Source organism: Hyperoodon ampullatus (genome assembly GCF_949752795.1).
Source record: "Hyperoodon ampullatus genome assembly, chromosome: 9".
NCBI lineage: Eukaryota > Metazoa > Chordata > Mammalia > Artiodactyla > Ziphiidae > Hyperoodon > Hyperoodon ampullatus.
In genome coordinates this window covers 84,950,469-84,967,020 of record NC_136922.1, presented here as the reverse complement: position 1 = coordinate 84,967,020, position 16,552 = coordinate 84,950,469, and the positions used below count along the sequence as shown (strand labels likewise).

Genomic DNA, 16,552 nt, shown 5'->3' with positions numbered 1-16,552 from the left:
CGACCTTACGTTTGTAGTGATTATCTGTTAGCAAACCAGTAAATGCATTCTCCAGCGGCAATCACTGCCCACTATACTCGCTTCCAGGCCTCAATTTAGATGAAGTTCAAAGTAAGTACTATGGACTATTATAGCAGAAAGATGCAAGAGGAAGTCATGTTTGAGCCTTTTACAGCTTTACTCTGGGACTGATGTGGGTTAGAACTAAAGAGGGAAAGGAAAAACCAGTGCCAGGGACTGCCTTAGCATTGCCAAGGCTTCCACCTGTGGAGGAAACAGAATGTGGCAGGTCTAAAGACTATACCTCTAATTTCCTTGTGCTGGAAGGAATATTAAGAAAAACCAAACTGAACTGGCAGAAAAAATACAGAAGTCTGTCAAGGAAGAGTTTACAATAGTAGGGACCCATTGTCTGGGGAAAGGAAGAATCCCTCTGCTGAAAAGGATTTTCTTCCCTGAGATAGAATTACTTTCTTGAGACCTTCCTATATATCCTAAGGAGGCCAAATCTCTTGTGGGCCTAAACCTTATTCTGCCCACAATCCCAAGAGCCAGCCCGGGATGCGAACACTAGCCTCTGGAGGGCAGTGAGGCCTATCAAACCTCTACCAGTCAGGCTGTATGACATAATTACAGGTAATAGGATCTTGGCCAAGCCAATGAAGGATTAGGCCCAGCAGCTATTTCAGAAGAATGGATGCAATTCTATGCTTGACTAGCTACGAAAGTTCCAAGCTGAAGAATAGGGGAACAGACAACAGCCAGCTGAGCCAGCAGCTTTGCAGAGAGGAATCCCACTGGAGCCGGCACACTGCTGGCACCCATCAGCGTATGCTGCTGAGCTTGCTTGGGAAGAGACCGGTGACTGGCTCCCAAGGAGTTTAAAAGCCGATAAGGGAGACCAGCAGCCAGGGGAAGGGGGAAGAAAGGACAATGTGACAGTCTTCATTTTAGCCTCACCTATTCTCACTCTGATGCCACTTTCACTGAATGGGACTAGAATGGGAATTGAAGGCCCTCCTTCCAGAGCTTTTAGAGATACCTGGCAAGGGCCAGGAGCCCAGAAATGAAGGGGCTGTAAGTGAGCAGATAACAGCCTGGTATTCATGTGGTGCTTACAACCTATCAGTGAACAGGAATTTGAACTTCAAAATAAACGCTTCACCTCATTTAATAGTTAGATCAACAAAAGCAAAGGATGGAAAACAATCAGGGAGGGAAAGAGACAAGTAGCCTATATTAGGAGAGTGGGGAAGGGACACTAACACTTTCTTTGTGAACACTGGAATTAAACAAAACAAAACAAAACATTCAAATACCATTATCTCATTATCCCATCTGTAAGATGAGGAGACCCAGGGAGGTCAGGGTCCCATAGGAAGCACACAGTCAGGTCTGAGTAATGGAATTTTTCATTGAGAAGTTCCTAAATTAGCAGCTGTGTGTCCAACCTCTATACTCCAGAGACTCCCTCTCCGCCCCACAAATGCTAAGCTTAGAGAGCTTTCCGGAAGAACTGTAACAGACAAGAACAGGCCTTCTTCCCAATCTCCAGAATTAGGTCACAGGGAATCAATCAGTCGATTTAATGAACATTTATTGAGTATCTCTTACACACAAGGTAAGATACGAAAAACAAAGACCAAAGCATGCTTCTTGACCTTGAGGAGCCAACAATCTAGTGGGGAGACCAATACAGACAGATCCCTTCAGCATCGTTGGCCAGTCCATGACAGATGTCTGTACAGACAAGGAGCTTTGGGGACTGACAGAAGGCCATCTCACCAGGCCTGAGAGATCCAGGGAGGGCTTCTGAATGGAGGACAGGTGGGAATAAGAGAGCAAAGAAGGGGGGTGGTTGGTATACTGGGAGGAGAGCTTAAGCCGGCCCAAGGGGTGGGAGAGATGGAATGGAATGTTATGTATGGGGAATCTTGAGTATAATAAAGTCAGTTCTGATGAGGTGCAGATTGTGAAATGAGTAGTGGTGATACATGAAGTTGAAAGGTTATCAAGGATATATGTAAACTAAGGAGATTAAACTTCATCCCAGACGCAACGGGGAGTTACGTATTTATAAACAATGCACTTAAGTCAAGATTTCTCTTTTAAGAAAGGTGAGAAATAGAAATATGGATATACATGATGAAACTTATATGAAGGCAGGTTAGCGAGGAATCATACAAAAATTAAGGCCCACAAACGCCAAGCAACAGATGAAGCAGGAATCAGGCAGTCAAAAGATAACAAGAACTGTGACAAGAGGAGAGTCGATATTTTGGGAGGCAGGGCCACAGCAAATTCCTCAGATCCCTCTGCAGTCTTGAGAGACCCCAGAATCAGACTCGGTGGCACTGACCACTCAGTCAGTGCTGGACCTCCAGGGAGATCCTTTACTAATTTATTAGTTCCAGACATTTGAGGGTTGAGAAATACACAGCATGGCTAAAAAGAATGACCACCTTCTAACAGCAAAACTGGCAAGATTGGGGGAGAAAAAGCACTCGATTGGGAATACAGACATTTGGGTTTTAGCATTTGTCCTACAATAAGCTCTGTGAATAGAGGCAGTTCACTCTGCATCTTAGTTTCCAGAACTGTAAATCTTGGGGTAATATTTTTCTTATAGGTTTGCTGTGAGATTAAAACAAAATATTATATATGAAAGAACTTTGGCACTAGAAAACGCTATACAAGACTGATCACTATTAAGACAGAGAGTCTTTACCTGAGCCCCCCACTTCCCCTGTCAAAGAAAATAGTCTTAAATTAATTGAAAAAACAGACTGAAAGACCCCTGGTGGGTGATGAACTGTCAAGAATGTGCAGGGAGGTGAGAAAAGCCTTAGTCCCCAAATAGCCTTTAACGCCTCCTGGGATAAAAGAGCTGTTTAGAAAGCTGGCCTTACTGCCTTCCCTTTCCTGGGAAGTGGTAGAGATAATCTAGAATAGGGTGTCTTTGTACAAGTAAGTGCAATATTGCTGGACGGCTGGCTTGCTTTTCCAGTAGGTTATTATTCCCGGCTCAGCAAGGGCTACCAAGGGGCACGGCACTGACAAGAGTCGGAGAGCTGTGGGTGTCCTCCACCCTGGTGGATTTCCCCATGGCTGGAACCATCCTCATCGCCTCGATCCGGAGAAGTAATGTGGCTACTGTTCCACCTCCCACACGTCTCCTGGACAGGGAGGGGGCATGCACAGACAGACAGGAGCAGGAAGGGTGAGAGGGCACATACCACAGTGCTCTGGGCAAAGACAGGGCGTGGGGAAAACACTATTTACATCAGTGGTGAACTGCTTAGACGGGTTTATCTTTTTCAGACAAGATGCAGCACACTTGGTGCTGAAACAAAGGAGAAGGAACCACTTTCCTTTTATTTAAGTATTCTTTCCCACACAAACCCCTCCATAAATATATACCAATATTCACTGCTGAGTCCATATTTCTCTGAAACATAAATACTCGCTCTTGAAACGGCAACAGTTGCCTGTAATGCTTTCATGCATTTTTGTTTTTAAAAGAGCACGGGTAGTGGGAGGGAGGGCATCCAGGACTGAGCCCTGGCCACTGCAGCCTGCAGAATGAGCTCCCCAGGGGGACATCCTCCCTTTTGATGCCAGCAGGAAGAAGGGAAATAGGTCAGGGCAGCAGCCAGAGTTTTCGGCTCACTGTCCAGCACGAGGACGTCATTTTCCAGGCAGCAGCAAAGGGCAGTTTCGGAGATCTCAGGACAAAGGGGTCACGGAGAAAGGCCCTGGAAATGAGCCCCCAGCCCCTCCCTGGGACCTGCACCCGCTACAGCCTGGAATTGTGAAGAGGGTTCAACTGCGGCACTGACCTCCTTTAATAATACTTTACATCCCCCTCTCTAAAAGCGCAGGTTTTCCCAACGGAGCTGTAGAGGCAGCAGCGGGTCAGTGAGCGAGGGCCGGCTAGGCAGCCTTCCGAAACGAAGGTGTGGAGAGATCCCAAATGACTGTTTTACTCACAGGAAGGGCCTCAAAAGGAAGAGGATGGCTTGGGATTGCTGGATCAATGTTTTAGATAGGAATGCCACGGCAGAAAAGAATCACTTACCCAGGACCACATGATAACTGGAGTGTGAAAACCTCGGAGCCTGCACTTTTAAGCCGGTTATCTAATGCTCTCTCTCACCACTACTTCTGGGAAGACGCTAGCAACGGGTACAATTCCCCATCTGGGAAATTACACCAGATCTTCCTGTCCTTGGCAGTGTGGCAGGGAAATGCCTGAAAGAGGCAGCTGTATAGGGGGAGGGGGTGTGCCTGGCAAAGGGGGTGTCACCAAGCACATGCCGTCCAGTGGGACACAATGATCTCATGTTGTGTGGTCCAGAAGTAGCCCGGCCTCAAAGGCCGGGGACATGAGAACAAACTCATTTTCAGGGCTGTACCAAGCCATTTAAACCCAACTTGGCAAAACCTGTACAGCACGGTCAGCAAACATTTTTGATAAAAACATAGTAAATATTTTTAGCCATTGCAGACCATATATCCTGTTGTAACTGCTCAATTCTGCTGTTATAACATGAAAGGAGCCATAGACAGTACATAAAAAGGTTAGTATGGCTGTGTTTCAATAAAGCTTTATTTACAAAACTGGCAGTGGGCCGGGTCTGCCCATCCCTGCTATACAACAGCTGAGTGAGGCTGAGAAGAACGGCTGAAGGCCTTTCAGAGTTTCCTGGCTACCTGGGCCTTCAAGGTCAAAAAGAGAATCAGGTAACAACATGGTGTCTAGCTTACTGTTCATGACCTGAAGCTGGCAGCACCACCGGAACACCCAGACCACTGACCTGAACAGTCCTTCCAGACTCCCGACTCAGGGAAAGGAACAAAAGCCAAGAGGAACCAGTGGCTGAGGAGAACGACCATGGAGAAAAACAGAGAAAAAGAAGAAAGGTGATGAAAGGTGGCAGGGGAGACACTCAGGAAAACGAGCTGAGTGATGGCCAGAAACGTCAGGCGCTCCGTCCTGACTCGTGCCATCGTAAAAACACATTCCAGGAAAGCAGGGCTCTCAGGTCTCAAGATAATGGGGGCCAGCTGAAATGAGAGGAGTCTCATGTGAGACGGTACAGGCTCCACATGAGGATATGGGATGGAAAGACTACAAGTCTGTCTCCACCCAAAACTGAGAAGCAGACAGGCAGCAATTCCTGCTCTGTCTGCCCAAAGCTAAGACAACCCACCTCATAAACAAGGAGTCGCTTTTCAGGGCCAGGTACCCCACACCCCAGCTTTCTGTCTGCTCCTCGGCAGCGGCTGACCTAGGGGTGGTGGTCATTACACAGTCTCTCCCCTACTTCACATCCTTCTCAATTCAGTCTATGGGTTCTGGAGTCCAACTTAATGGCCATATCTCTGTGGGATCACACACGGGGCCCAGGAGGGGCTGTGAAATCATGAGATCCATGTGCTACTAACTCCTTTCCTACACGAGAGTGCAGACTTACAGCGACTGGGAAAAGCAGGCAGGGGGTAGAGAAATCCTGGCCCCAAAATAAGATAATAAAAAAGAATTTAAAGGAGGGGTGGAGCAGGATCAAGGCCAGTCACATCTTCACAACACCTGATTACCTGAGCTAAACGTGATTAGCAAGGGAACGGGCACAAGGTAAGAAAACCCATTCAACTTCGGCCAACAGGACAGCAGCTCGGCCCCACAGGAGTTCCTGGAGTGGAGGCTGCCCTGAAGGTGAGAGGCGTGTGCGGTGTGAGGCTGCGGACCCCTGCTCAGCCATCCAGGAAACCCCGTGGCCCTTCTCCTAAGGGTGGGAAGGACCTCCAGGTCTGAGGATCAATCCATCAGGCTTTTCTAGATCCTTGGGGAGTGGGGGGGAAGATGGCAAAGAGAAACGCTCCCCAGGACAACCCCTGGAATAAAAATGAAGGTACTATACGGGTAGAAGTAAGTGAATACACCTATAACAAAACAAAACCCTCTCTTCATTCCTACACCGTTCAGAAAAGAGTTTTCATATACTATATAAAGGAAAATGCCCGGGAGAGTAGGCTGTAACTGGTTCCTTTAGTCAGAATCTCAAGTTATCCTTTCTTTAGGCCATACCCATCTTTCTTCTGGATAAAGACCTTTCAAAACAGTCAGCCCAAGTAATCATACAAGCAGCTAAGAAAATGTAGTAAGGTTCTCAATCAAGAGGCCCCCAACCCACGGCTACAAAAGATGGGGATATTACAACCAAGAAAGATCAATACCAACTTTGGATTACACTAAGGATCTGCAAACTTACATGTCAGATGCACCAACAAAAATGGGGAAAACTTTTTATCTTTTTCAACAATCAAATATCAGCAAATACACAGACAAAGGTAAGGTCATAATAACCATGAGAGAGTAAAAGAGTTTTGGGCCACTCACTCCTTTCAGTGGTCAGTATTCTCTTTGACCCCCTTGTGCTTTTGGATATCACCAGCGGGCCAGAAACATGATCAGGAAGAAAAGTGGCTGGGGAAACAAGAGTTGAAAAAGAAAGGGAAAGAAGCTTTAGGAGACGGGAAACAACAGGAAGAGGAGTATGGTGAGCAACGAACAGAACGGTGACTTAGAGAGTAAGTGATGAGGATGTCACTAACACACGTCTTGGGCAGTCCAGTGAGGGGATTTCCTCCCCCCGTCCAAAGCACAACCAACCAACAAACATCTGTTTCTGGGCTTCCCTGGTGGCGCAGTGGTTGAGAGTCCGCCTGCTGATGCAGGGGACACGGGTTTGTGCCCCGGTCCGGGAAGATCCCACATGCCGCAGAGTGGCTGAGCCCGTGAGCCATGGCTGCTGAGCCTGCGCGTCCGGAGGCTGTGCTCCGCAACGGGAAAGGCCAAAACAGTGAGAGGCCCGCGTACCGCAAAAAAAAAAAAAAACAAAAAACAAAACAAACAAAACAAACAAAACATCTGTTCCTACTCCCTCTGTAAAGTCTTTAAGTCACGACGTTGAGGGGACTCACCTGCTTATTCCAACATGAAACAGCTCTGTAGTTCATTATCCAAAGGGGATATTACAGAGGGGAATTCTAAAATATCTGCCCCTTCGACCTAATTCCTGTGCAATGTCAAAAAATTTCAACAGCTACTGACAGACAACAGGAGTGTTTGGATTCTTGAAATACTTCTCTAGTGGGAAGCTATCTTTAACTGATAACAATTCAACCTATGTTGTGGAGTTACAAAACAGGGGGGAGGGGAAAGACACCTTGCATGCCAACATAAGGATGGCTTCTTCACAAACAAATACATCTGACCACAAACAAAATAGAGCAGAATGTGAGACTGATGAGACAATTAAGGGCATTAAGCACCCCCCCCAATATATTCACTGACGTTTCAAATCAAAATGAGAGATGCGGAAGCTTATAAACAGGTATCCGTACCACTTAGCAACCCAAAGAAGACCACACATCTGCTCCCAAAAACCTACAAAGACTCATGAGCAAGATAACCTCTAGAACCCCCATAATCTTTTTCACTGTGTGTATTATGATATTGCATTAAAGCAGGAGGTACCCTATGGGTTTGTTAAAAAAAAAAAAAAAAAAAAAAGGGAAAAGGCAGATCTAAAACCCTAAGCCTGAGCCCAGCACACTCCCCACTGTTCCTTTTTTGTGCCCACCTAGCAGGATGAGTGACTGGCATACTCCTGGAAAGAAGATGGATCTGTTGACTACGACTTGATAAAAATTAGCAGGTAGATGGGCACCATGGCAGCTGAGCAGCCTAACTCCTGCCTGCAAGAGTCAGCCCAACAGGCAGAAACAAAAATACAATTAAATTAAGTCAGAAAACCCGCCACAGAAAATGCAATTACTCAAAGATACAAATAAACGTTCAAAGAAAATTGGCCCCTGACAGGGTTAGTCAAGCTTCTAAATCCAGCTGGAGGCAGGCAGCTCAGCTAATTCGACAAGGAGGAGACTGCAAGGCCGTAGGCTCTCAGCCTTAGGATCCTGGCTGGGCCGGCCTGGTGTTCATCCCACATCTCAGGACGCCCACGATGAGGAACAATTGAAGGGCGGCTGGCCAGTGAAGCAGGGCTCAGGGTACGGGATGTGGGCAGACACAGAACGGATCATGGCCGTGGAAGGCCGAGCACCGGAAAAAGGGACAGACTGATCTCCGCCATCAGACCGAGCGAGCCCCACTTTCTCCCCACTCCTCATCATCCAAGAAGCCCCTGGAAGATGCCCTACCTCTCGCTGCAGCACCAGCTCCTTGGTGAAAAGCGTTGCTTCCTCACTGAACGGCTCTCCCTCCTGCACCAAGCCTGGGAGGTTCCGGGCTCCTCGGGGGCATTCGATGCCTGTGTCAGAAGAAAAGAAGAATTTGTGATGAAAAGGGGTCCACTAGGCCTGGTGTCCAGCAGGGATGGTCCCCTGACCCTTGTAACGAGACAGGCATTTGATCAGAATGCCGTGACACGAGGTAGGGCAGAGGCAGTGGTCCAAGGGGAGGTGTTTAGTTCGCCGGAGGTGGGAAAAACTAACACTATCACAGCAGCAACAGCGAAGGGGGGATCCCAGTCACAGAATCTGGGAATTATTAAGACCATCCGGGGAGTTCTAAATAAGATATGCAGGAAACACACATACCCCAACATGCGGCATGAATCCTCATCTTGGACTCCTCACTCCTTACGGGCCTACAGTCTCACTGCTTTAACCATCACTTACATAAATGGCTCTCTCACCTAAATTACACTGATATCCCCAGCCATTCTGCCTCCTGAGAGCCATTCCGGCCATTTTCTCTTTACTCTCTGACTTTCGCATCCAATTCTAAAGTGTTAACTTGGTGTCATTTTCCTCTTCAAATAAGCTTCCCCCTCTCTCCTCTGGCTACATTTGGGACAACAGTACCATCGGTATGTCATTCAGAAGGAGAGACAGAAAAAACAGAATCCTGATGAAGTATCAGGTGTCTGGAGCCAGACAGACCTGGATTCACACCCTAACTGTAAATTATTAGGATCTGTGACCTTGGCTAAGTTACTGAACCCTTTCAAAGCCTCAGTTGTCCTATTTGTAAAAACCTACTTCACATGGCTGTTGGGTGAACTAGGGGAGATTATTAGGTAAAATATTTAGTACCATGCCTGACATATGGAAAGGTTCAATACATTTTAGCTCTTCTTATTTTACCATTATTATCACTGACACAATGACCCACTCTCAGAATCTCAGTCATCTTTCAATCTGCAAACTAGATTGTAAGATTCCTGAGGACAAAATCTTACCCTTCACACTCCTACGTATTCAGGGACAGTATTTTATACAATATAGGTGCTCCTAACCAAGGTAGACTGCCTCTTCTTTCTCTCTGATTCAATCATTCATTTTGCAAATATTTATCACCAACAGTGGTCACCTGTGAGAGGCCATGAACTATGTCACATTTTAATGTCTGGATTAGACTTATAAATATTTCCAAAATATTCAAACTGCAGCTGTAATTACGAAGCCAAAACTTGAACTAGGCTAAAGACATAGGAAAAGAAGATAATCAAAATATGGGGGGGGCGGTGAGGAGGGATGTGCACTTAGTGCTCGTGTCTCTAAGTAACTGCTGGCAAGAAGGCAGGACTGGAACGTGTTTCCTCTTATTTACAAACAGCCCCAGGTGAAGTTACAAAAGATCTGGCACAGGGAGGCGCGGCAGCAGGGCAGCTAGGCTACTGCAGACACCCGCTGGGAGCCTCTGGGAGAAGGCGGGCCACCACTGCCGGGACAGAAGGTACATCCCTTACGGATGAAGCCAGGTGGCTGCTCATGTTTCTGGCCACAGCACAGATTCAAGGTCATGGAGCTCGGAGGAGAGGTAATAGTGTATACCCTGGTCTTTCAGAAGCTCAAGAACAGAGCTTTCTCTCCAAGCCTCAAAAAAGGAACACATGACATCAAACAGAACGCTGGACGGGGAGCACGGCACAAGGAGAGAAACCACAGCAGGAGAGCAGCTGGAGCGGGTGCCAGGGCCACTATCCTGCTTGCACGAAGACGGGGATGGTGAAAGTCCTACCCGAGTGTCACCTGGGCAAGAGCACCAGGGCTGCCTCACTCTCTCCCGGCACTTCAGTGCCGGGCTCTGAGGCAGAAGTGGAACCGATTTTTGAAAAAGACATCGAGAAACTCACAGAACCAAAAAGCCTGAGATTAACCTTGAAAGGAGAGATGGGGGAACAAGTAAAATGAAAGACAGCCATGATTCTTACAACATTAATTGCCAAAAACATTTTTCATTCTGTATCTGTGAACTAAGCAAAAATTATAATTGTCAGAAAGAAAAATAAACAATTCTACTGGAACTTCTGGTCACATAACCATAGGTAAAGCACTGTTGAGGAAACAAGAGTAACGCGACAACAAGCGTTCAGTTTGTTTCTGACTCGTGGATGGGGCAGAACTGGGGTGCTGTTAGTGGGACTGCTGTGTCACTTAAAGGACCCAAAGAGTCTCCCTAGCTGAGCAGATGTCCCCACTCTATCCCTGTAGCTGCCTTGGTATTCTGAGGTCTCAAGAGAGCAAGAGACCCCAGCAGCCCTCTCTGAATCCTGGGAGACCACCAACTGATTAAACTGAGTAGCAAGATGGCCCCGTGAACCCAGGGAGTTGAACACATCACGCTGAAATGGATTCAGATCACCTTCCTGGAGAGAAACCCATGGGCCCGTGGTGACCAAACACCAACCACTGCATGTGGACCCAGAGGCGAAGGAGGGCCTACGTTCCACTGTCCCTCTATTTGCCAGGAGCTGGGCTCCAGCTCTTCAAGAGGAGAAAGCTGAATCAGGATGTTTCCCTGCCCTTTAAGTGGAAAAAGTAAACACATCCAAGTACATCAATTCCCGTCAGGCAGGTAGGTAAGAGAAAGGAAAGCGAACAGAAAATTTCCTTGAGAACAAGAATACCATCTCTGCTTTTATCATTTATTTCCCTTTCTGCTGGGCTGACTCTTCCCTCTCTTGGACCTGTCTCCTCTGAAGTAACCCCTTCCCAGTCAAAACCTGTCTCAATGTCACATCTCAGCTCACGGTCAGGGACGGCTTAGTCGACACTACTTACTAGGATAGAGAGAAGTTGTGTCTTAAAAATAGACCCAGTGGGAGCAGGTATCAAACAGTGAAACCCAGCTAAACCCAGGTATAAGCGCTAGGAGAACAAAGAGCGGGAAAAATGAGTATTTACTGAGCATCCTTGACTATCTATGAATTGACATAAGGACCCAAATCACCAAGCTACTAAGTGGCCAATCTAAACCCTAGATTGTCAGATGCTAAAGCTACTGAGCAAAAACCCAGTTTTGGAGTTGAGTACTGCTGTGCCCAGAGGGTATTAGACAAGGTAGGAGTGCAGGGCCTGGGGACTCGATTTCTTGTCGGGCAGGTGAGTGGAGACACAGCTCGGGTTTACATGTAATGGCGGACGGGCCCTTGGCACCGGGTCGTCACCGTAGCAGAGGTGCAGGCACTGTTGGACCGGAGCACAGAGGCCAGGGAACCCCTAGGTTCCAGCCCTAGGCGGGATCCCAAAACAGGGCGTGTGTGGGTGAGATGGAATCTATTAGCAGACCAGGGCTCGCAGCTGGGGCCAGGACAGAGGGAACAGTTTTTATAATATTGGATATCTGAGTGTTAGAAACCTATGAGCCAAGCTACTTCTGTAGACGGACTGTGTAGACGAGCGTTTTTCAAACTTTTAACGTTGATTATGACCCCACCCCACACTTAAATACGGGTATGTACACATATACAGCAAAGTTTCCACAGAGTAGTGGTCAATCGTGACTACATGTGACACGCTGTCTTCTCTGTTTCATTAATGAAAAAAAAATACGGTTATGACACTGAATTAACTGAAGACCTCTGGTGGGGCAAGGCCCACGGCTTGGTGAACCCCGGGAGAAGACTGGGGTGTGAAGACAGAACGCCAGGCAGCCCTGACGGCCCTCCTGGAGAGGTCAAAGTCTACACAGAGTGCTTACTTACCAGCTTTGGGACTTGGCTTTTGTGTCCCAAGGGATCAAGGAACAGGGCGAGAAATATGCTGTCCACTAACAGGGAGCAAGTCAAACAAGGTAACATCGTAAAGCTGGACAGACACGGCTGCTGAAAGCAGGGGAAGGCCACGTGCCATCAGCAAGAAGAGGCCCGCCGAGCCCTCCTTTTCCAAGAGCCTGGCCAGTAAGGAAACACCGTTCACGCTGCACCTTGACTCAAAGGCCACTGCAGTGCTGGGCTGGCTGTGCCGCTTTGTTACCGATACAACAGACTTAGAAAAGGTTAAAAAAAGCACGTCACGGGAAAGAAAGCTGGGGTCTCTGAAAGCAACTTCAGAGGCAGAGCTGGGCAGGCTCACCGGCGGCACAGGTGAGCGCCCGAGATGGTGAGGAGGAAGTGAGGTGTCACTGGGTTCCAGAAGCCCTCCACAGCCAGGCCAGGAAGAGCCTGCGGTTCTGAATCGTGCACATCACCACCAACCACTGTCTTTCCCGATGAGGCCCTGACGAGGGCACATTAAGTCTGCTACGCTCCCAATACCACAGGTGCAGGTCAACCGCCAAGCTCACCCCTGACACGGGCAAGCCATTCATATACCACAAACATTTTGTTTAAAAAAAATAAAAGTTCCCCAACATTCTTGAACATTTCCTTCCCTACGATGGGGTCGGAGTGGGGGGCAGAATGGAGAGAGAGACCCCCCCCACCCGGGGCAGGTGCAGCTGACTTCCGCCAAGGGCAGATGCGGGAGAGGCAGGCCAGACACACCCGCCCCTGCTCCGGAGGCTCCCTGACCTCTTTAAAGCCTGACAGACAGACCTGCCTGTAGGGAAAACCCCATCATTCCTCATACCTTTTCTATGCTTTCTGGGATACGATGGCTGACCAAGACTACTTAAAAACAAAACAGAAAGAGGATGTGCCTGATCTTGTACAGTTTAGAAAGAGAAAATTCATCACTAGCTATCAGCACATCATTTCTGGTTTCTACTCTGCCACTGACGAAGTATAAAACCTCTCCAAGCCCCAAGGTCTCTGTCTGTAAAATGAAGAAACTCCAAATTCTCCCCTGGCCAGAAAATCCTACAATCTGGGTTATGCCCTTTTGAGATTTCCCATCCAGGGCTTGAATCCCTGAGTATAGGGTGCCTCCTTTCAAATGTAAAATGCTGGGCTATAAGAGCATTCTGTTAAAAAGAAATTATACATTTAGAGACATTGACTAACTAGGTCAATTAACACAAACACTTTGGTCAGTCAGCTGTGGAACGAGAAGTACAAATTCTTGTTAATGATACAATAATGGCTATATAAGATTCTATTGATGGCTATGCGAGAGAGTCGTGCATCGTTCTGAATATTTTACACTGTATGTGAGTTTTATGATAATCAACCTGGGCTCAAAGCATGGTGGCTTTTTCTTTACTGGGAGTGAAAGGGAAGTATGGCAAGTGTGGCAAATCTGCCTCCGCTAGAAGCGACAGCTTCCCAGTGGCACTTAGTCCAGCAAACAAGAGACCAGGCATTCACAGCAGGAAACAGAACTCTAGTGGAAACAGTAACCAACTGGAAGGATAGGTTGAGGGTGATTATTGCTTGTCCACTGTGTGCTCGTTACTACATGGACATTATGGAGGCAAGGGCAGAGGACACATGCAGACCTCACCTTCACCCTCTGCCTACTTCAGATACTTGGTGAGTTCCCTCAGCAGACCTTCCCTCCCCCCGTTTCACAAATACGCATCAGTGCCTACTCTGGGCTAGGCACTGGGTTGGGAGGTGAAAACTCAATGATGAAAAAGACTGGTTTTGTCCTAGTGAAGCTTAATTAGCAGCATGACAATATTATTTTCCCCTGCCATGGTATGAAGTATGCTATTGGTGACCGAATTTACCATTCAGTCTGTAGGGTGAAGAATGTTAAGAAATAGGGCTTCGCTGGTGGCGTAGTGGTTGAGAGTCCGCCTGCCGATGCAGGGGACATGGGTTCGTGCCCTGGTCCGGGAAGATCCCACATGCCGCGGAGCGGCTGGGCCCGTGAGCCATGGCCGCTAAGCCTGCACGTCCAGAGCCTGTGCTCCGCAACGGGAGAGGCCACAACAGTGAGAGGCCCGCGTACCGCAAAAAAAAAAAAAAAAAAAAAGAAGAAATAACACATAACTGGATTATGGCAGGTGGATGCACTGGGAGGATGCACCAGACAAGTCAATCATGGGCTCGTCACTGCCATGTCCCTTGCTAAGGGTCAGCCTCAGGCAGCTGTTGTCCAGCACGTGACCCTGGCTTCTGTACTCTCCCCAGACCAGAAGTTGGGGATGGAGGTCAGAGCAGAAGGTGAGAAATGAGGGAGGGAGGGAGGGAGGGGAGAGCTGCTACTGAACTTGATTCAAGGATAGTCAATTTATAGCAGGCTGGCAGAGGGGAAAAAATAAGCTCTGTCTAAAGAGAAATGAAAGGTAACAGGTGAGAAAGATTCTTTCTGGAATTTGAACCGGGCAGCATGCAGAACATCAGCCCGTGAGGAGGAGGAGGAGGAGGAAGGAGGGGAGTGCGCTGCATCAGCACCGGAGCACTAACACCAGAGACCTGCAGCGAGGTCCTGGAACCACCAGACCCACGACCGCCCTCTATGCTCCGGGATCTGGGAGATCTGACCTCACCTCGGATGCTGTTTAAGAATCTCATGGATGTTCCCATAAATCTGCTCTCTCCTCTCACTGCTACCATGAGCAAGCCTATGTGAGAATCTGGCATTTCCAACCCAAATTAAACTAAAACTAAATTGCCTCTTAGGGTGGGTACTGTATCTTATTCAGATCTTTCTAGCATCTGACACACTGCCTAGCACACAGCGGCACTACAGATCCTCAATCAATGCTGAATGAGCATCCGTGAAAAATACTTCTGGGACAGAAGCCCATACACAGAGAAGGAAATGGTTCCTGAACAGTCAGGGTCATAGACCTTATGCAAATACCAGGAGAGGGGCTGACAGCATTCCTAATTACACACATCCCACTTCCCCATGGTGACACAACACTTCAAGGACGAAAAAGAAAGCACAGCTACACCCTTTGCCCCACGGGTCTTTGAATCAGCACATTTGGGAGACGCAACTCAAATACACAGGGGATGTGGGCAGCAGCGACCAGCAGTGTGAGCGAGACCTGAGGCTGCTGCACCGCAGCTGTGTTCAGTTTCCAACTCGACAAAGGAGGAAAACGATTCCCACCCGTGACCCCATGTTTGGCTCCAGGCGGCCATGCCCGAGCGCACTCAGAGAGCAGTGGAAGATGACTCGGGGGTGGGCAGGGCTGCCTGGAAAGGCCAGATAAAAGGTGCTTAAATCTGTACAGCTCGGCTGAGCAGTGACTAAGAGGGTGACACGATAACAATCTTCAAGTATTTGAAAGGTGTAAACACAAGAAGGAGGGAAAATGCTTAGCCTAAAAACAGGGGGTGCAATTATTAGGGGAAAGAAAATCTGGACGAAATATCGGAAAACCTTAGTGTGGGGATGACTACAGGGTCATCAGTAAGTCTCCCAATGGAAATGAAAAGGCAATTATTCGATCCTAAAGCCGAAAGGTGGCCACAAAGCCCATCCCTCTGCTTCTGTGAAAGCAGCCCAGACCAGGGAGCTATGGTTTTACTTCCTATATTTAGGGAGAAACTTCTTAAGTAATATTCAAGTCAAAATACCTCTGCTTTAAATACTGCTCCCTGAAATTTTAACAAATTTTGTTGATCAAACCATAGCGGAGACAAAACGGCCGTTCTGGTGGGGCTTTCAGAACAAACACAGGCTTTATCGGCTAGCATGCGGCACATGGCTGGCTAGCAGATAAAGTGGAGCTAAGTAGGCTGGGGGACAGACAGCTGGGAAAGGGAGAGAGGACTAGACTCTCTCATGTCACGAAGCATCTTCATCCCTGGTCTCTAAGGCCCTGGGTAAGCACGCTATGAAATGCTGTACATTTCCCAGATAGGAAACCACGGACACCTCTCCCTTCTTTCTACATTAATACAGTCCCCTGGAGTAAACGTCAAGGACAAGGCGAGGCACAGAAAGAACACCAAAATAAGCTTCCTGTCACACTGACTGCACTCCAATGCCTCTGCCTGAGTTCCTGCTGCTGCGGCTGGCCAGCTTATACCTCACAGACTCTCAGCAGAGATTTCTACCCCCACATTCAATGAGTTCCACGTCTATACTTTCCCCAGCCATCCTTCCCCCTAATGAAAAACAAAATTTAAAAAACCCCACTTCACATAGAGAGTTAAGACATTGAACTCCATATGTAGTCCAAGAAAAGTGACACATTCTTACTTTTCTGCTCTTTCCCTAAGCATCAAGGACAGAATCCAGACCTCTTAAGCCATCGGCACAGCAGGCAGAGGCGGACAGGCCACCCGCCTAATCTGAAGCAACGTGGTTATCATGAATCTACATGCAAAGCCAAACCAAACCACTGTACATTGTTGGAGCTCAGAAATGTAATGCATCTCGTGTACCAGAAAAG

General features: G+C 47.9%; 1 protein-coding gene across 1 annotated transcript in view; it reads right to left on the bottom strand.

The window, feature by feature from the left end:
• The window catches only part of SND1 (staphylococcal nuclease and tudor domain containing 1), a 424,144-nt gene that overhangs the window by 88,930 nt on the left and 318,662 nt on the right, over nt 1-16,552 (bottom strand). Inside the window, exon 16 of the mRNA XM_079711118.1 lies at nt 8,227-8,336. Within this exon, the coding sequence (XP_079567244.1) occupies nt 8,227-8,336 (110 nt within the window). The remainder of the gene's footprint in view (nt 1-8,226; nt 8,337-16,552) is intronic.